Consider the following 19,960-nt stretch of genomic DNA (forward strand, 5'->3'; position numbering starts at 1 on the left):
ATTTAACATTAAAGTTGGATTGATTTAAAATTTTGACATTTTTCTCATTTTCTGACGCAACCATCAACTTTATGGGAAAAGTTTATAAGACATTTTTCGTAGAGAATTTAATTTCCTATAATTTCTCTCCGAAAAAGTTTTTGATATTTTTTACAGAGCATAAGTTAAGTTAAAACTAAAAATTTTATTAAATAAATGTTATTTTACTGGTTAAAATTAAGCATTTTATTTTAATAAATAGATTTTTACTGAAAAAAATTGGTTGTTTATTATAATCAAAGTGGTATATATCGTTACACTAACAGACTTTTACTACAATTTGGCAATTTTTTTCTGTATTCACTTATAACTAGCAATAAGTATTGTAATTGCTCTTCATTTTTCGTGAAACAATAAATTATAGGAAATTGAATTCTCTATAAAAAATGTCATATAAAATTTTCCCATAAAGTTCATGGTTGCGTCAGAAAATGAGTAAAATAGAAAAATTTTAAATCAATTCAACTTTAATGTTAAATAACTTTTGAAAAAATGAATATATCAAAAAACTATAAGAGACATTTTTTGTAGAGCGTTAAATTTTCTATAAAAATCTGTTTTGATCATTTTGAAATATTATCTCTAACGAGAGTTAAAAAATTTCAAAATCCAACACCGTTCCCGTGTTATTTAAACAGGAAATTAAAATTTACGATGCGGTGCCTCTTAATATTAATATTAAGATCTGTAACTTTCACAGTATTTTTTTACCATTTCCAACAAGATTTTCGATATAAATAAGAAAAAAAAAATTTGTCAATTGTTTTGAAACAGTCTAGTGTATACATATCTTAGAATTTTTGTCTAGTAATAATTATTTCCTTGTCGAAAATAAATCTCTTGCCAACTCGGATTATCAGATATCTATACTGCTGATATATTTGGAGAGGTTTTAGTGATTGATCGTTAATTCACTAAGAAAAATATAAAATAATTCACAACATATACCTTTATTATCAATACGATACCATCATTGCTGCTAACACTCAAATTTACATAAATAAAACCAAGTTGAGGAGCACAAACAATGCGACGATAATGTATCGGGTCACATTTGATAAGTCATTATCACTGTGCGATCCATCCAAACCCGATCCTCCACGAAGTAATCCAATCCCTCCATGGCTCCGGACTTGTTCCTCCGTCTACCTTTCGTCGGCGACTCAGTATCGAACGGTCGCGTGCACAAACCGGCGCGTTTTGCGATCCCGGAACGCCTCACGGACAGTGTGTGTGCGATTATTCTTGATGACAGATGTGCGAGCCAAACAATAGTCGTTGCAAAAGCAATCAGATTATGACAATATGAGTGCGAACGACGGCGATCCGGGCGGCGGGTCGAAGAGACCGCCCGACGATCCGTTGACCCCCAAAACGAAGAAGTTGAGGGAGAGGGTCAGATTTTTCGAGAAGGTGTGGACCGGTTCGTCCGGCGACGAGGTCGACGACGGCCGGACGTCGCAGGAGTACGACGTCGACGAGATCGAGCGGCGCCTGGCCGAGGAGCGGCACCGGCACCTGGAGAGTCCGCAGTTGGAGCAGGTGACGTTGAGGAGGACGCCGGCGGGCTCGCCGAAACATGTGGTGGAACACCACCAGCAGATCCGGCCTGACGGCAGTTTCCAGGCATGTCGAACGCATCTCGTAATTTTTTTCTTTACTCGTGTCGAGGGTCCTTTGACGTGTGCAAGGAGATGGAGTATGTTGTCCTGGTAATGCGGGTTCTGATCAATGAGGAGAATTAGGTTATAGGTCGTTGGCGAGGCGGATTTTGAGGTTTATGTTGTCCTAGTACTTCCGGCGAATTCGCCAAAAATTAGTATTATGGCAGAGCAAGTTTCTATTAGAAGGTCATTGAGCAATTCTTTAATCAAATAATCAATAAGCACACATTTTTTTTTTATACAGCAAGAGACACAAACAACGTTAAATTGGTTTACGTATCTCTAGAGGTTGTGAAAATAATTCATTTTCTATTGGAAAAATAAGCAATTTATTTTCAAAATTATTCACAATTGTATTTGTAACATTAATATATCGATTATCTAGATTTAATTAAAATTTTACGAATATCTTTAAATAGGTTTGAAAGTGCTTATGATTGATATTATTTTAAAATCATCACAAGATTCGCATTTAAATGTTGTAAAACGTGGAAGGGAAGTTTATAAACATATATAAGAAAAAAATGATTTTAACCATATGAAATATCTAATATTTAATTTATTTAAAAAATTATAAGCGAAACTTAAACAACAATAAAAATTCCAATTTTTATTATAACAGCGGAACTAAAATATTCAAAGGAAAAATTTTTTGTCCAAATATTTTTTAATTATGTGATTTATAAAATATTTGACATTTAATATATCTATTAAACAAATCTCCAGAAAAACTTAAAGAAGAGTAAATATTTCATCAATTTTTATTATTATTATAATCACTAAATCAGAATATTAGGTCCAAATATTTAAAAAAAAATATTTTTAAAATATGTGATTTAAGGAAGGTATATGAAATATTTAATATTTAATTTATTTATTAAAAAAATCATGACAAGAGCTTAAACAAGAATAAAAATTTAATCAATTTTAAATTTTATTTTAATTAGTTGGCTAGATTATCTGATTAAAATATTCAAATAAAAAATGTTTTATCTAAATATTTTTGAATTAGGTGATTTTTGATATATTGATGAAATGTTTGACATTTAATGTATTTATTAAAAAAATCTCGAGAAGAACTTAAAGAAGAGCAAATATTTCATGTATTTTAATTTTTATTATAACCACTAAATTAGAATATTTGCTTCTAATATCAAAAAAAAAAAAGTTTTATCCAAGTAATTTTAAATTATGCGATTTAAGGAAGATTTATGAATTATTTAATATTTAATATATTTATTGAAAAAAATCATGACAAGAGCTCAAACAAGAATAAAAATTAAATCAATTTTAATTTTTATTTTAATTAGTTGACTAGATTGTCTGATCGAAATATTCAAATAAAAAATGTTTTATCTAAATATTTTTAAATTAGGTGATTTTTGGGATATTCATGACATTTAATATATTTATTAAAAAAATCTCCAGAAAAATTTAAAGAAGACCAAATACTTATTATAACATTCAAACACAAAATGTGTTATCTAAATATTTGTAAAATATGTGATTTAAGGAAGATTTATGAAATATTGAATATTTAATATATTTATTAAAAAAATCATGACAAGAGCTAAAACAAAAATAAAAATTTAATTAATTTTAAATTTTATTTTAATTAGTTGACTAGATTACCTGATCAAAATATTCAAATAAAAAATGTTTTATCAAAATATTTTTAAATTAGGTAATTTTTGGGATATTTATGAAATGTTTGACATTTAATATATTTATTAAAAAAATCTCGAAGAATTTAAAGAAGAGCAAATATTTCATTAATTTTAATTTTTATTATAACCACTAAATCAGAATATTAGGTCCAAATATTAAAAAAAAATTGTTTTATCCAAATATTTTTAAAATATGTGATTTAAGGAAGATTTATGAAATATTTAATATTTAATATATTTATTAAAAAAATCATGACAAGAGCTCAAACATGAATTAAAATTAAATCAATTTTAATTTTTATTTTAATTAGTTGACTAAATTATCTGATAAAAATATTCAAATAAAAAATGTTTTATCTGAATAGTTTTAAATTAGGTGACTTTTGGAATATTTATGAAAGGTTTGACATAGATTTATCCAAATAATTTTTAATGTGATTTAAGGAAGATTTGTGAAAAATTTAACTTTAATATATTTATTAAGAAAATCATGACAAGAGTTTAAACAAGAGTAAAAATTAAATCAATTTTAATTTTTATTTTAGCCAGTGGACCAGTTTATCAGATCAAAATATTCAAAGAAAAAATATTTTATCTAAGCATTATTAAATTGTGGATTTTGGTAGGTGAGAAAAGCTGCACCCCGCACTTCGCCAAAACGGTATAACAATTACATGGGAATTTCGGGCTCATTTTGGGCTAATTTCGGCCCAAAAGTAAAAATTTTGGGCTCGAAAAATAACCGCTTTTTTTTTCATTTTAAAGTGCGGGGTGTAGCTTTACCGTAAAGCTACACCCCGCACTGAGTTTCAAAGGCTGGGGCTATCGAATCAAAAAAATTTGCATGCAGGAATTTCGGGCTCTTTACGGGCTCACGAATGGTCAAAAGAAAAAAAATGTAGCTCAAAAAATAATGGGTGATTTTTAAAATTTTAAGATTTCTACGTACTTGCACTTTTCTCATTGACATTACACGGTTAATTCTGTCGATTCCGAAGTGTTCTTGGTACTGAAATTTCGGGCTCTTTAAGGGTTAATTTCGGCCCAAAAGAAAAAATTTTGGGCTCGAAAAATAACCGTTTTTTTTTTATTTTTAATGTGCGGGGTGCAGCTTTACCGTAAAATTAGACTCCGCGCTGAGTTTCAAGGGGTGGGGTTATCGAATCAAAAAATTTTATATGCAGGAATTTCGGGCTCTTTACGGGCTCACCAATGATCAAAAGAAAAAATATGTAGCTCAAAAAATAATGGGTGATTTTTGAAATTTTAGGATTTCTACGTACTTGCACTTTTCTCATTGACATTACAGGGTTAATTCTGTCGATTTCGAAGTGTTCTTGGTACTGAAATTTCGGGCTCTTTAAGGGTTAATTTCGGCCCAAAAGAAAAAATTTTGGGCTCGAAAAATAACCGTTTTTTTTTTTATTTTTAATGTGCGGGGTGCAGCTTTACCGTAAAATTAGACTCCGTGCTGAGTTTCAAGGGGTGGGGTTATCGAATCAAAAAATTTTATATGCAGGAATTTCGGGCTCTTTACGGGCTCACCAATGATCAAAAGAAAAAATATGTAGCTCAAAAAATAATGGGTGATTTTTGAAATTTTAGGATTTCTACGTACTTGCACTTTTCTCATTGACATTACAGGGTTAATTCTGTCGATTTCGAAGTGTTCTTAGTACTGAAATTTCGGGCTCTTTAAGGGTTAATTTCGGCCCAAAAGAAAAAATTTTGGGCTCGAAAAATAACCGTTTTTTTTTTATTTTTAATGTGCGGGATGCAGCTTTACCGTAAAATTAGACTCTGCGCTGAGTTTCAAGGGGTGGGGTTATCGAATCAAAAAATTTTATATGCAGGAATTTCGGGCTCTTTATGGGCTCACGAATGGTCAAAAGAAAAAAAATGTAGCCCAAAAAATAATGGGTGATTTTTGAAATTTTAGGATTTCTACGTACTTGCACTTTTCTCATTGACATTACAGGGTTAATTCTGTCGATTTCGAAGTGTTCTTGGTACTGAAATTTCGGGCTCTTTAAGGGTTAATTTCGGCCCAAAAGAAAAAATTTTGGGCTCGAAAAATAACCGTTTTTTTTTTATTTTTAATGTGCGGGGTGCAGCTTTACCGTAAAATTAGACTCCGCGCTGAGTTTCAAGGGGTGGGGTTATCGAATCAAAAAATTTTATATGCAGGAATTTCGGGCTCTTTACGAGCTCACCAATGATCAAAAGAAAAAATATGTAGCTCAAAAAATAATGGTTTCATTATGGCGAAAAACTTGAAATTACTTTTGTTATTTGTTAAAATTAAACGTTGTGGATAAGTTTTGCAAATACGTACCCGATTATGATTAAAATAAATTATTTATTTCACACTGTGTATTTATCACTATCACTACTACACTAGGATAACTCTTCTAAACTGGAACACGACTCAAATATAAACAGATCTATCGAATATTTTATACAACACTTTCATAACATTACACATGTACAGTCGGCTGCTAAATGGCATTACCATTTTGGAAACAAAATCCAACGAGACCCGCTATCGATAAGCTCCGCCCAGTACACCAAAAAGAGGTATACAAGGGACAAATATAGTAAATATTATATATAGTATAGTATAATATTATATATAGTATAGTATAGTAGTAATACTAATTGCGGTAAGTTATAAAATTTAAATGAGGGGCCACCGAAATTTGAAAAATATGCTTAAAATTAGATTTTTCGAACGAAATATTTACTACTAGAACTAGTTAGTAATCGTTTGTATTTTTAAACAAAATTAATGAAAATTTTATACACTTCACATTGTGGTGTCGCCGTGTTAAGTTGAAACGGAGAAAATTTTAAATAATCCAGTGAAATCTATTAGAATCGATATATAAAATATAAGAATGTGGATACAGATATATATATATATATATATATATATATATATATATATATATATATATATATTATATAATAATAATAATATACAAGTATATTATTGCTTCTCACCGCGACACCACAAGTGAAGTTTTCGAGCCCAAAATTTTTTCTTTTGGGCCGAAATTAACCCTTAAAGAGCCCGAAATTTCAGTACCAAGAACACTTCGAAATCGACAGAATTAACCCTGTAATGTCAATGAGAAAAGTGCAAGTACGTAGAAATCCTAAAATTTCAAAAATCACCCATTATTTTTTGAGCTACATATTTTTTCTTTTGATCATTGGTGAGCCCGTAAAGAGCCCGAAATTCCTGCATATAAAATTTTTTGATTCGATAACCCCACCCCTTGAAACTCAGCACGGAGTCTAATTTTACGGTAAAGCTGCACCCCGCACATTAAAAATAAAAAAAAACGGTTATTTTTCGAGCCCAAAATATTTTCTTTTGGGCCGAAATTAACCCTTAAAGAGCCCGAAATTTCAGTACCAAGAACACTTCGGAATCGACAGAATTAACCGTGTAATGTCAATGAGAAAAGTGCAAGTACGTAGAAATCTTAAAATTTTAAAAATCACCCATTATTTTTTGAGCTACATTTTTTTTCTTTTGACCATTCGTGAGCCCATAAAGAGCCCGAAATTCCTGTATATAAAATTTTTTGATTCGATAGCCCCAGCCTTTGAAACTCAGTGCGGGGTGTAGTTTTACGGTAAAGCTACACCCCGCACTTTAAAATTAAAAAAAAAGCGGTTATTTTTCGAGCCCAAAATTTTTTCTTTTGGGCCGAAATTAACCCTTAAAGAGCCCGAAATTTCAGTACCAAGAACACTTCGAAATCGACAGAATTAACCCTGTAATGTCAATGAGAAAAGTGCAAGTACGTAGAAATCCTAAAATTTCAAAAATCACCCATTATTTTTTGAGCTACATATTTTTTCTTTTGATCATTGGTGAGCCCGTAAAGAGCCCGAAATTCCTGCATATAAAATTTTTTGATTCGATAACCCCACCCCTTGAAACTCAGCACGGAGTCTAATTTTACGGTAAAGCTGCACCCCGCACATTAAAAATAAAAAAAAAAAGGTTATTTTTCGAGCCCAAAATTTTTTCTTTTGGGCCGAAATTAACTCTTAAAGAGCCCGAAATTTCAGTACCAAGAACACTTCGGAATCGACAGAATTAACCGTGTAATGTCAATGAGAAAAGTGCAAGTACGTAGAAATCTTAAAATTTTAAAAATCACCCATTATTTTTTGAGCTACATTTTTTTTCTTTTGACCATTCGTGAGCCCATAAAGAGCCCGAAATTCCTGTATATAAAATTTTTTGATTCGATAGCCCCAGCCTTTGAAACTCAGTGCGGGGTGTAGTTTTACGGTAAAGCTACACCCCGCACTTTAAAATTAAAAAAAAAGCGGTTATTTTTCGAGCCCAAAATTTTTTCTTTTGGGCCGAAATTAACCCTTAAAGAGCCCGAAATTTCAGTACCAAGAACACTTCGAAATCGACAGAATTAACCCTGTAATGTCAATGAGAAAAGTGCAAGTACGTAGAAATCCTAAAATTTCAAAAATCACCCATTATTTTTTGAGCTACATATTTTTTCTTTTGATCATTGGTGAGCCCGTAAAGAGCCCGAAATTCCTGCATATAAAATTTTTTGATTCGATAACCCCACCCCTTGAAACTCAGCGCGGAGTCTAATTTTACGGTAAAGCTGCACCCCGCACATTAAAAATAAAAAAAAAAACGGTTATTTTTCGAGCCCAAAATTTTTTCTTTTGGGCCGAAATTAACCCTTAAAGAGCCCGAAATTTCAGTACCAAGAACACTTCGAAATCGACAGAATTAACCCTGTAATGTCAATGAGAAAAGTGCAAGTACGTAGAAATCCTAAAATTTCAAAAATCACCCATTATTTTTTGAGCTACATATTTTTTCTTTTGATCATTGGTGAGCCCGTAAAGAGCCCGAAATTCCTGCATATAAAATTTTTTGATTCGATAACCCCACCCCTTGAAACTCAGCACGGAGTCTAATTTTACGGTAAAGCTGCACCCCGCACATTAAAAATAAAAAAAAAAACGGTTATTTTTCGAGCCCAAAATTTTTTCTTTTGGGCCGAAATTAACCCTTAAAGAGCCCGAAATTTCAGTACCAAGAACACTTCGGAATCGACAGAATTAACCGTGTAATGTCAATGAGAAAAGTGCAAGTACGTAGAAATCTTAAAATTTTAAAAATCACCCATTATTTTTTGAGCTACATTTTTTTTCTTTTGACCATTCGTGAGCCCATAAAGAGCCCGAAATTCCTGCATGCAAATTTTTTTGATTCGATAGCCCCAGCCTTTGAAACTCAGTGCGGGGTGTAGCTTTACGGTAAAGCTACACCCCGCACTTTAAAATGAAAAAAAAAGCGGTTATTTTTCGAGCCCAAAATTTTTACTTTTGGGCCGAAATTAGCCCAAAATGAGCCCGAAATTCCCATGTAATTGTTATACCGTTTTGGCAAAGTGCGGGGTGCAGCTTTTCTCACCTGATTTTGGTATAATTATGACATTTAAAAATCTTGACAAGAGGTCAAACAAGAGTAAAAATTTTAATTTTTTTTAAATATTTTTAAATAGAGTGATTTAAGGAAGATTTATAAAATATTTAGCATAATGTATATAAAAGAAAACCTCGAGAAAATATTAAAGTAAAATTTGTTTTTATTTTATTATTATTTTAACAATTTAAATGGAATATCATTTCTAAATATAAAAAATATATGTTTATTTAAAATGTATGATTTAAAGAACATTTTTAACGTCGCATAAAATCTTAAACTTATCTAAAATATGCCTTTTACGAAATCGCTAAGCCGTGAGCACAAATCTATATATCTTCCGCAACATAAACCAGTTTCAGAACCCCCTATAAAAGATCCAAAGGTTATAATCCAAACATTAAAATTCATCTATTACCATATACCTTACAAGTGTGTACGTTCCCGCTACTATAGTAACATAATAATTTCAATTAAACACCGACACACCTGTTTTAGTGTTGCTTCACACACTTACGGCACGTCATACCCAAATCTAAATAATTACACTCGATTCGTTTCACTCCGTTATTTGGCAAAAGGGGTGGCTTTGTTTCTTGCCGGGGCATTGATCACCGCATCGAAACTACGCAGTTTGGCGGTGGCTACCCTACATTTGTAAAATAATGCTGGCACTTTTATGGGGCTACAACTTTATTACTTTTTGACGTTGCTGTAAAGTCATAGTACTGAGTCATATTTTATTTAAAATTGTTATTTTAGATAACCCAATTCGTACAATTTAATAATAATCACGGAGGCCATTATATTTAATGACGGACGTTGAGATAAAACAAAGTAAATCCGTTCAACGGAACGGTGAATAAATTTTGCAACAAATTATGTATTTATTGCTGGCTTAAAATCAACAACCTACCTTCCACTTTAATTTTTATATGCTAATTTTTATATGCTAATAAATGCCATAAAACCTCAAAACCAGGCAATTATTTAAGTGGATAAATATTACATCTAATTTGGTAGATCTTTATCTATAACCATAGAGAAAGCGAATCTCTATAACGAAGGAACGGTTTGCAGAAAACAGGTTTTAATCCACATTAAATTTTCATTATTAAAGTAGTTTTAAGTCTGGAATCTTCCCACTTTATTTACAGTGAGATAATTAAGATTTAATTTACGCATATTTGTGCAGATAACAGATTAAAATTACCTCCGCGACTGTAACAAATAATGCACACGTCAGAAGGACCCTCTCATCCTTCCAACGGACAAATAACTTTCACATCAACAAAACGATTATAGGAGACCATCACCACCACCACACAAGAGGGTGACTTGGCGACCGGCGTCAAATCGGTTAAAATCGAGAGGGTATTCCTCACGAAAACCGTACGCCAAGTCACGTCCAGCTCCAGCACGACCTCCATAAAAAAATTCTCGTCGAGCCGCACTCCATCCGAGGAGCGGCTCCTCGACTCGGCCTACATGACACAGTCCGCCTCCACGGGAAACATGGCGTCCACCTCCAGCCTCACATCCCTGTCGGCCAGATCGTCCGACGAAAGTCTGAGGAAGTACGAGGGCAGAAGAACGCCCAGCAGGGACGAGCACGCGTCGAGGAGGACGCCCAGCAGGGAAAGGGACGAGTGGGACGACCACAGCAACAGCAGTAAAGTGACTAGTTCTAGTTCGGAATGGTACACCGAATACAGAACTCAAAGTTTCCAACCCACCTCCATCAATTCCAACAAGATCCAGTACGTCAGGAGTAAATCGCAGTACGAGCAGCATATCGATTCGATCAGAGGTTAGTGATCGACGGTTTATTTTTTGGGTACCGCCAAGGTTGCTCTTTCATTTATATGGTGCGGTGATTGAATGTTACGGCCATAGATGCGATTTGTTGAAGCGTTTCCGTTGCTGCATTGCGGGCGATGTTAATTGAGCGTTCCAAGTACCTCGCCGCTGTAAATTCAACAACATATTTGCGGTTTTGAATGTCAAATTGTGTATAATAAACGTTGCATACATTATCCCCCCGGTAACAGAGCTGGTGACTAAAGTTCCCCAAGCAGGAGCCAATAAAAGTTCATCAATACAAACGACCAGGAATACGAAGCACTATCGAAACTTAATGGCGCAATACCTGTTTCTAAACACGCTTCGTTAAAATCGAAAGTAAATCCGAATACGGACTAGAATTTAACTTTGACTGTTTACATTTTTTTTATATGACGACCTTCGAACTAAATTTAACAAATGCCGGTCAAATTACTTTGAAACCATTCGCTCGGAGCAATTTGCTAGTTAAAGAAGCCGGTGATTTTTGCATTATAATTTAATTAAGATATTTCAGGTTCGTACAAGTGGGTTAAAAAGGAAACTGATTAATGAGTTGTGACTTTAGACAAAGGTTAGCACTGAGGTCTAGTCTTAATAACGACTGCGAGAAGAATGGATAATTCACAGCTCTCACCTTCAGAGTTACTTAATTTACAATAAATCGTTTCGCAGGAATCATTATCGAGATTTATATATTTTATTCTAATGGTGCCAATTATACTTAATTATGTCAATTAATTTTGTGTCTAATTTTAATACAAAATTAATTAAATCTCCATCCAATTAAAAAAAAATTGCAGTTAAATATTAATGGCTTTTTTGAAATTTTTGTGATATTTACATTTTAAATTTGCATTATGAATTACTTAATAATTTTATTAAACGATTAATTTTATATTACATGAAAGACTATAAATTTTATATTTTAGAATTTCTTTAAACAATAATATATTTATACACATATAAACATTTTTATGACTTTTAATTATTTAATAATTTCATAAAACAATTAATTTCATATTAGATAAACTATAAATTTTATATCCTAGAATTTCTTTAGACAATAAAAAGCTCACCTAGAGTTACTTTAGACAATAAAATGCTCACCTAGAGTTTTTTAGATTATAAAATGTTCACACAGAATTTCAATTAGACAATAAATGCTCATTTTATTACAATTTTATAATACTGAAATATTTTTGAAAAATCTTTATTATTATTCTTTATTATAATCACTCTATGATATTCAGTTATATATGTATAATAATTTTGAAAAATTACTTAAATTATTCATTACTTAATAATTTTATTGAACAATTAATTTTGTGTTAGATAAACTATAGATTTTATATCCTACAATTTCTTTAGGCAATAAAAAGCACACATAGAGTTCCTTTAGACAATAAAATGCTCATATAGAGTTCTCTTTAGACAATAAATGCTCATCTAATTTTTTACATTTGAAAATCTTCATTATGATAATTACTGTATAATATTCATTTACATATTTTTTATGATTTATCCAAATTAACTGAATAATTTCATTAAACAATTAATTTTATATTAGATAAACTATAAGTTTTCTATCCTAGAGTTACTTTGGACAATAAAATGCTCACCTAGAGTTTCTTTAGACAATAAAATACTCACTTGGAGTTTATTTAGACAATAAAATGTTCATCAAATTACTATAATATATATAATATATATATGTAATATTTTTTACATTTATAAATCTCTATTTTGAACTATATTTGTTTATATATTTATAAGAATCAATTAATATAAAAACATGAATTTAAATGAAAATATTTCATATACAGTACGAAAAGAATTTGATTTATCTGAATCCTGAAAGAGACATCACATACAATAGAGACAGTAAGTCTCCCACTATGGGACAGAGTTATACTGTCTCCGTCATGCATGATGTCTCTCTCTAAATTCAGAGGGGTCAAACGCTTTTCATGCTGATTATATTTAGGTGATTTAGGGGTGTAAAAAGTCATTTTAGCGTTGTAATTATTATAAAACAAAATGATATGAAAAGATATTAAAAGATAGGGACATTATAAAATTAATTAACAATCATTTAAATTTAAATATAAATGAGTAACTCAGTGATGAGTACATTTTTTATCATTTACGGAGCTGTTTATTGGAATTTGTTATCTTAATTACTATGCATATTTACCATAATAATTTTTAAGCAAATTTTTAAAAATATAATTTAAACTTATTTACACCTACAACTTGAATTATTTTAAATCTTCATCGCACTTTATTGAAATGGTTATTACTTACAGACTCTATTATCCACACGTTGATTAATGTTAGTTTTAATTGCAAAATTACTGAAATATTTATCCGGATAAACGTATTTGTTTCATTAAGCTGTTATTCCAAGACGTCTAGACGGATATACAGTCTCTTTATTTTTACTGTATTTTTCTGTCTCGACCATTTTATTGTTTGTTTGCCATAAAATCAGCTAATACCCAGAGTATATGTCAAGAACATTATTAATTTTTTCTCTCCATTCAATTGTCTTTTTTATAGTTATCTGCATTTGCAGTTGAATGAAGTGCATGAAAGTGGAATGTGCCTTTTATGTTGTTTTACAGGATTCAATTTTTGTGAACCACACTTTAAAACTTTATAGAGACAGACACAAAAGACAATGAATGAGATCATTATTTTAATTTAAAACATGTCTTGTTATGTAATTTTCTCATCAATTTTTATAAAATTATTTTATAACTCCTTAAACTAAAATTAAAAAAAGGAAATGAATTAATTTTATACGAATAAGAATTTAATAAAACGAAAACCCATTTACCCAGGTGGTTTATCTGTCACAGGTCGAATTAATATTTTTCCGGTTACGAATGCTGTTCGTGACTGATATTATTTTTATGCAAGAATTCCATAGAATGATACAGATGTCGCCGAGGAAAAATGTCGCCATTCTGACATTGGTAAATCGTGGGCCTGTTGGTTTTGGTTTATGCGCTGGAATTGGGTTAAATAATTCAGAATGTGCGTGTCTACATTTAACGATCTGTCCCATTCGACTTTGCCCATTTATTGACAAAACGTTCGATGAGGAGCTCGGAATGGAAATTATGGACAATTTATAAATATGACTCGTCGCATAAATAACCAGATCGGGTTGATGTTTTCGGAGGTTCATATATAGGTCACAACTATTTTGATTATATTGGTAAATATGTCGTTGGTTACAGCCCAATTACAAAAAATGATAAAACCAATTATATTAATTCTTTTTATTAACCAATAAATTTTATTAAGGAATACATTTAGCGCATGCGTCAACTTGATTTAAAATCATCAGTTACGGAGATTTTAGACAGCGTAGATGCCAGATTTCATATTTAACAAAATATGTAGAGAAAATTGTTATTAGAAAAATCTATATGTAATTTATTATGTTTTCATGGTCTATGTAACTCGAAAAAAATTGCACAATGCAAATATAGTTTAAAATTATTAATAAATTGGGAATAAGTTAAAAAATAATAAAAATTAAAAACATTTTTAATTAAATTCAATACAGTTATTTATATAGTAAAATATATTAATTAATTAATGACCCATATCAATAAATTAAGATTGTACCAAAAAAAAAATAATAAATACAGCACATAATGATCTATAAAGTAAGATAACTTAAAAAATGACTACCAACAAATTAAAAATGAGCTTACTAAAGGAATAAAAGTATAATATTTTAAAAATGAGAATGATCTATAAAGTAAAATATATTAAGAATGTAATTACCAGAAGAATAGGGATAATATATTGTTTTTAAAAACGTCACGAGAATATATTCTGTAAAGTATAATATTTTAATTAATGAGCAATAATCAAATTAGAAGAAATAATATACTACCAAAAAAGTAAATACACAACATTAACAATAATTCAACCACAAAGAATAATTCGAATATTTTGACCGTTGCAAAGCGACAACATTGCACTGCGAATTGTTCAAGAAGCGTGAAACCAGTGCCTCACGACGCATGCGCTGGAAAATATTTGTTAAAGTAGCGGATTCTGCAACTTTACCTAATCGGTATTTAGAATAATCTTATTAATTAGGTTATGTGATACTATTAACGTCTAACCTATCAAATTACAGAAATTAGTCCTACGAAAACCTTTTAGCATGTGTTTTTAAATAACCTGATTTGAGATTCATGATTGACAATGCAAATGATGAATGAAAACCACTGACGAAATTAGTCGGCCAACAAATAACCTATTAGTCGGTTTTTAGGTTAACCTGAATAATTAAGTTATGTGATGCGATGAACGACTAAACAACCAATTGATAGAAATTTTTCGTACGTAACCTTTTAGTCTGTGTTTTTCAATACTTTAAATTGATGTGTGTAGTCGATCCACAAATAACCTCTTAGTCGATTTTTAGAATAACCTGAACAATTAGGTTACGATTAACGACTAACCATACGTTGATTTTAGTCGACTGATTAGCCAGTTATTCAAATTAGTCGTTAGCCGAGTAATTGGTTATTCCCAACACTAACATTAACAGCATGATTTACCGCAAAAATCCTATACAAATCTGACAATGAGCAATAAATCAGGGAAACAATCGGTAGTTCATAATGGTGAAATGTTTGTCACGATTTTATACATCATTAATACATTTAATTTATTATTTGCGACAGACAAAAAATCAACCCAATAATTATACAGATTAAATAATCACATACATATTTATAATTTCACTACACGTCCATTAATTTTGCAATTTATATGTTAATCGTCGTTATGTTGGTCATCAAAATTGCGCTGTAAACCGTGCACATTAAATTCTAATTTTCTATTAGGCGTGGACCAATTAAATTAATATATTGGGATTAAATAAATTGCACTTTCAAAGCCGCGGCAATAAAATCCGTACTTTTCGTCGCAACAAACATCCGGCATAAACTCAGAAGATGACATTTCAAAAGGCCATTATTCAAATTGACTGCTGCAGCGCTTAAATAATCGTCGGACAATCTATTCTGGTGGATTTTTTTTTCTGCACGTCGCCTCTGCAATGCCTTAATTGATGGACCAATTGTGCCGGACGTACTATTGTGTTTCATTATGTAAGACACATAAATAATAGTTTACTTTTGTTGGACGCGTACATGCATAGACTGCACTACGACAACAATTTTTAACAATTGGCGTTTAAGAGTCGACGGTCACACATGCGGCAACCCGCGAGGCTTTCAATGAGACTCGGGTACCCATTCATGAATTAAATTTGAATTAAAATTTAGTTTTGTTTAAATTTAGTTTCGGCGGTCGGTCTTGTAAGAGGTTTAAAATAAACATCGGTTGTTTATATTAGACATAGATAGAATGAATTGGTAATTAGCCATTAATATTTATGATATAAATCCATTGCATAATGTTTTAAATTATAATTTTAAAATAACTATGATATCACGGTGAAGTTGTGAGATTATAATCAGTTCAAAAAATGTGGCAACGTTAATTTAAACTGGCCAATAATTGGCTGTCGAAATTTGATTCGATATTATCTGGGGGACTCGATATCAATTAAGTGTCCCAGAATAGTGTGTTTTTAGAAAACCAGGCCAAAAGTACTACATCAGTGATGTTAGGTGTAATTGTAAATGGGTCACAATTAACAATTCTTGTTAAAATTCCGTCGGACTCTAATAATAAACGTCTTATCAATTAGGAGCACATGTTTTGTAATAATTTTCAAATGACATTATTTTTTAGTCATTTGGAAAATCTAAGAATAAATGGAATGTAATATTTTTGGCGAGGTGGGCGATGTGAATTCTGAATGAATTACAATATTTTATCTGTTAAACAATTCATATTTTTAGAGTTAGTGGGTATTTTTACCTACAACTTGACCACTGGTGAATTCTTGAGACTTTCGTTACCTTACACTGGATTACATCAAATATATATATAACATTTTTTTATTTTTAGGATAATTCAAGTGTGTTGAAAGTTGCATTAATTTTTTTTGGGACAATGGCGAATTTATGTTTTATCATTATCATTTTACTTAATTTGGTGTCCAGAAGAAGCCACAAGCCCGTTCCAAATGATTAATATTTCGATAGAAAGATAAATAAATTATACATCCATCGATATTTAATCCGTTTCAATGAAAAGAAAAATAATTGGGTTAAAGTTGTAAGAAGTTCAAATTTTGAGTAGTTTTCGACTACTTTCGGTCACTTATGCCACTTTGTGTATTTTTTTTCGACAACAAACAGTACCAATATCCCGAGTTTTATACATTTAATAGTTTGTCTGTCCAATAACAAACACTTCAAGCTCTGGTAGACCAAGATGCGATAATAAATGGAAGTGTTATGATGCTAATATTTAATGTTTAATAATTTTAGCAATGTAAAAAGTTGTGTCTTGAACTTTCCATCGATGAGATCTTCTCTTGTATAAGAAACCAGCGATACACTCATCATTTGCTTCTCCCGAAGCTCTGACGTCTTCTTTCCACGGACATGAGTTGGTGAAACCTTTTATCTGGCTCATCTCTTTCACCATCTAGATTTTGTGGGAAAAACACCAAACAACTGAAGAGCAAATTAATCTTAATTGTCTTATTTGAACCAGGAAATCAAAATTGAATATTTTGATATGAATGTGTCTTAGAATGAATGGAAATTAATTGAAACAATGCGATTCGTGCATACCAAATAGGTTTTACTTTTGTAGCAAAGCGTTGATCTTTTTGACATAATTGAAACATTTGTATTGTCCCCATAAACTTGTTGACGACTCCCTGAAATGCCCTCAAGTGAACTGCGTTCAAACATTCATTAAATACACTGTCGTTATACAATGTAATGATTTTAAAACGTCATTTCAATTGGACTTCAGGAAACAGATACTGTTTAAATGTAGAGGGACTTTCAGATAGCCATTTTTCATCAGTTTATACAATTTACATGAATGAAACATATTCAAATTTTGCAGCAAACTTATACACTGCTTTCATCTTCTTTATATGGTTACAATTTTTATTATTTTGTCTGTAATTGAATGAACGATTGACTGGAGAATGTTATTGAAAATTTCATGAAATTTGAAATTTCTACAGCTATAACTCAGTTATTTTTCTTCCGATTGAAACAACTTATGTATTATTGGATGCATAATTTCCTCACCTTTCCAACCAAATACAAAACACCTCAATAGAACTTACAGTTTATTCTGGATACTGCTTTAAGTGAGCTTTGCCATAATCTATAAGAATGACCCAAATAAAAAAAGAATTAATAAGATTTTTTTTGTCCAGCTTACCTGAATTATTTAGAAAATAAAAAAATCTATATTTTAAAAATTGAAATTTGTACCCCAGTGTTAATATTATTACTATCAACACATGGACTGTGAATAGGATGTGTCCGTCCTCGAGTCTATAATATTTCAGTATTTTATTTGTTTTGTCAGTCAATTTATTAGCACAGTTTCATTTTACGATAATTTGCTTATATAATTGCGAATAAAATCATAAATGGTGTTTAAAATCAATATTAAAAATTGCATAAAATTTGAACTTCCTAAAGCAGTAACTCAGTAATTATTCTTCCGAACGAAATAAATTGAACACCGTCGGATGCATAATTTATTTACCTTTCTAACGAAATATTATTCATCTCAATCGTACTTGCTGTTAGTTCCGGATGACATAAATTGCCTAAAAGAACGACTAAAAAGAAAAAAAAAAGAATAAAATTAATTTTGTTAAAAAAATATAAGATAAAATTTCTGTATTTCAGAATGTTGAAATTCGCAACCCGCTGTTATTAATAACATCCCCTCATTAACACCGCACGTATGAAACGAGTGGATTTAATTGAATTACGTGCACAGTTTGCCGCAGAACGAAAATCAAGTCGATAAATGAACCGGTAATTCCCGTTACACTGTTTACAATGTTCACGGAACGCTGTCAATATGCAATAACAATTTTATTAAAATAATTGACATCTCGAAACTGTGAAGCGTCACCGCTTTACCGGGGGTATCAAAGCGTTAATAATCGCGTTATAAATAGTATTTCGCAGCGTTGTTTACTCCATAAAATCCATTATTGAAGCGAACGATTAATTAACGAGATGCAGCAAAACATCTCGCACGCTCTAATCAATCAGGCGTTCAAGAATCACGGTCTCCATACATTTTTATTTGACGTTAAAGGCTACAGAATAATATGCATGTTCCTGAAATAAACTTACGGGTTTAATAATTGGAGAACTTTTTAGTTTTGGAGTTTTAGAACTGTTGTTATCGTTGGGAAATTGCTTTATTATTTCCTATGAAAATTTACTCAAGTATAACTACGTCAGCAGTAATAAATTTATGATATTGGCGCTATTTACTGAGTTACCAATTTAGTCACTTATATTAAACAATGGTTTATTTTAATGTAATTTTAATTACCATCGCAGAAAATTACAATAGTGGCCACAATTGTGGCAACTTATTAAAATATATGAAAAATATGAGCTGGACTACTTGAATTGGATGCCAGAACATTCCTTTCTTCTATTATTGTTGTTTCTGCTGCAAAGCTAGTTGCATAACTAGCCAATTTAATTCTATTCTTTGAAGAATTATGTAATTTTTTATTTTTCAATTAGTTCAAGGATTGTGAGAAAATAGATAGTGTAATAGATGGAGGTTAGTTTGACTCGAGACCTTCAAGAAAAACCCTTGTTTCTACTAAAAATGTGTGTTCAATTTTGATATCACATCACATGATCAACAATTTTTGCCAAGTTCTACAAACATTTCATGCGACAAGGAAAATAAAACTGGGTACTTCAAACTAAAGGAAATTTAAATTTATTTAAATTTTATTATGTAAAAATGTGACAAAAATGAATAACAGCCACGCGAAGAAATATTTGGACTATAAGGTTCTTTGAGTTTTTAATGTGGCAAATAGTAGTGTGTTGTCATGAAGAACCAGTACCACTTTTTTATTGAATAAACTATATCATGAACTTGGCCAATTTACCAACAGTTGCTTTAATGGATTAGTATAAATTTTACAACAATTCCTTTAAATTCTTACTGGGTTAAATTTTTTTTGGGTACTATGTTATCAAGTTTAAAATTATTACAAGGCTGTATAAAATATTTTTAAATATTATTCTAGTAACGTAAAAAATATTTTAAACCTAATTAAGAAGATGGAC

At 30.9% G+C, this 19,960-nt stretch overlaps 1 protein-coding gene across 15 annotated transcripts in view; it reads left to right on the forward strand.

Moving 5' to 3' along the window:
• Positions 1–1,090: 1,090 nt before the first annotated feature.
• LOC109597627 (muscle-specific protein 300 kDa-like) overlaps positions 1,091–19,960 on the forward strand; it is a 118,590-nt gene continuing 99,720 nt past the window's right edge. For 8 of the 15 annotated variants that reach the window (XM_049967575.1, XM_049967576.1, XM_049967583.1 and 5 more), the window contains exons 1-2: positions 1,225–1,665; positions 10,161–10,665. In XM_049967575.1, the coding sequence (XP_049823532.1) occupies positions 1,345–1,665; positions 10,161–10,665 (826 nt within the window). In that variant the 5' untranslated portion in view covers positions 1,225–1,344. Of the gene's footprint in view, positions 1,666–10,160; positions 10,666–19,960 lie in introns of all 15 variants that reach the window. The other 7 variants (XM_049967578.1, XM_049967581.1, XM_049967580.1 and 4 more) reach the window with 2 other exon arrangements.

The sequence above is a fragment of the Aethina tumida genome, chromosome 5 (assembly GCF_024364675.1).
Source record: "Aethina tumida isolate Nest 87 chromosome 5, icAetTumi1.1, whole genome shotgun sequence".
Classification (NCBI taxonomy): domain Eukaryota; kingdom Metazoa; phylum Arthropoda; class Insecta; order Coleoptera; family Nitidulidae; genus Aethina; species Aethina tumida.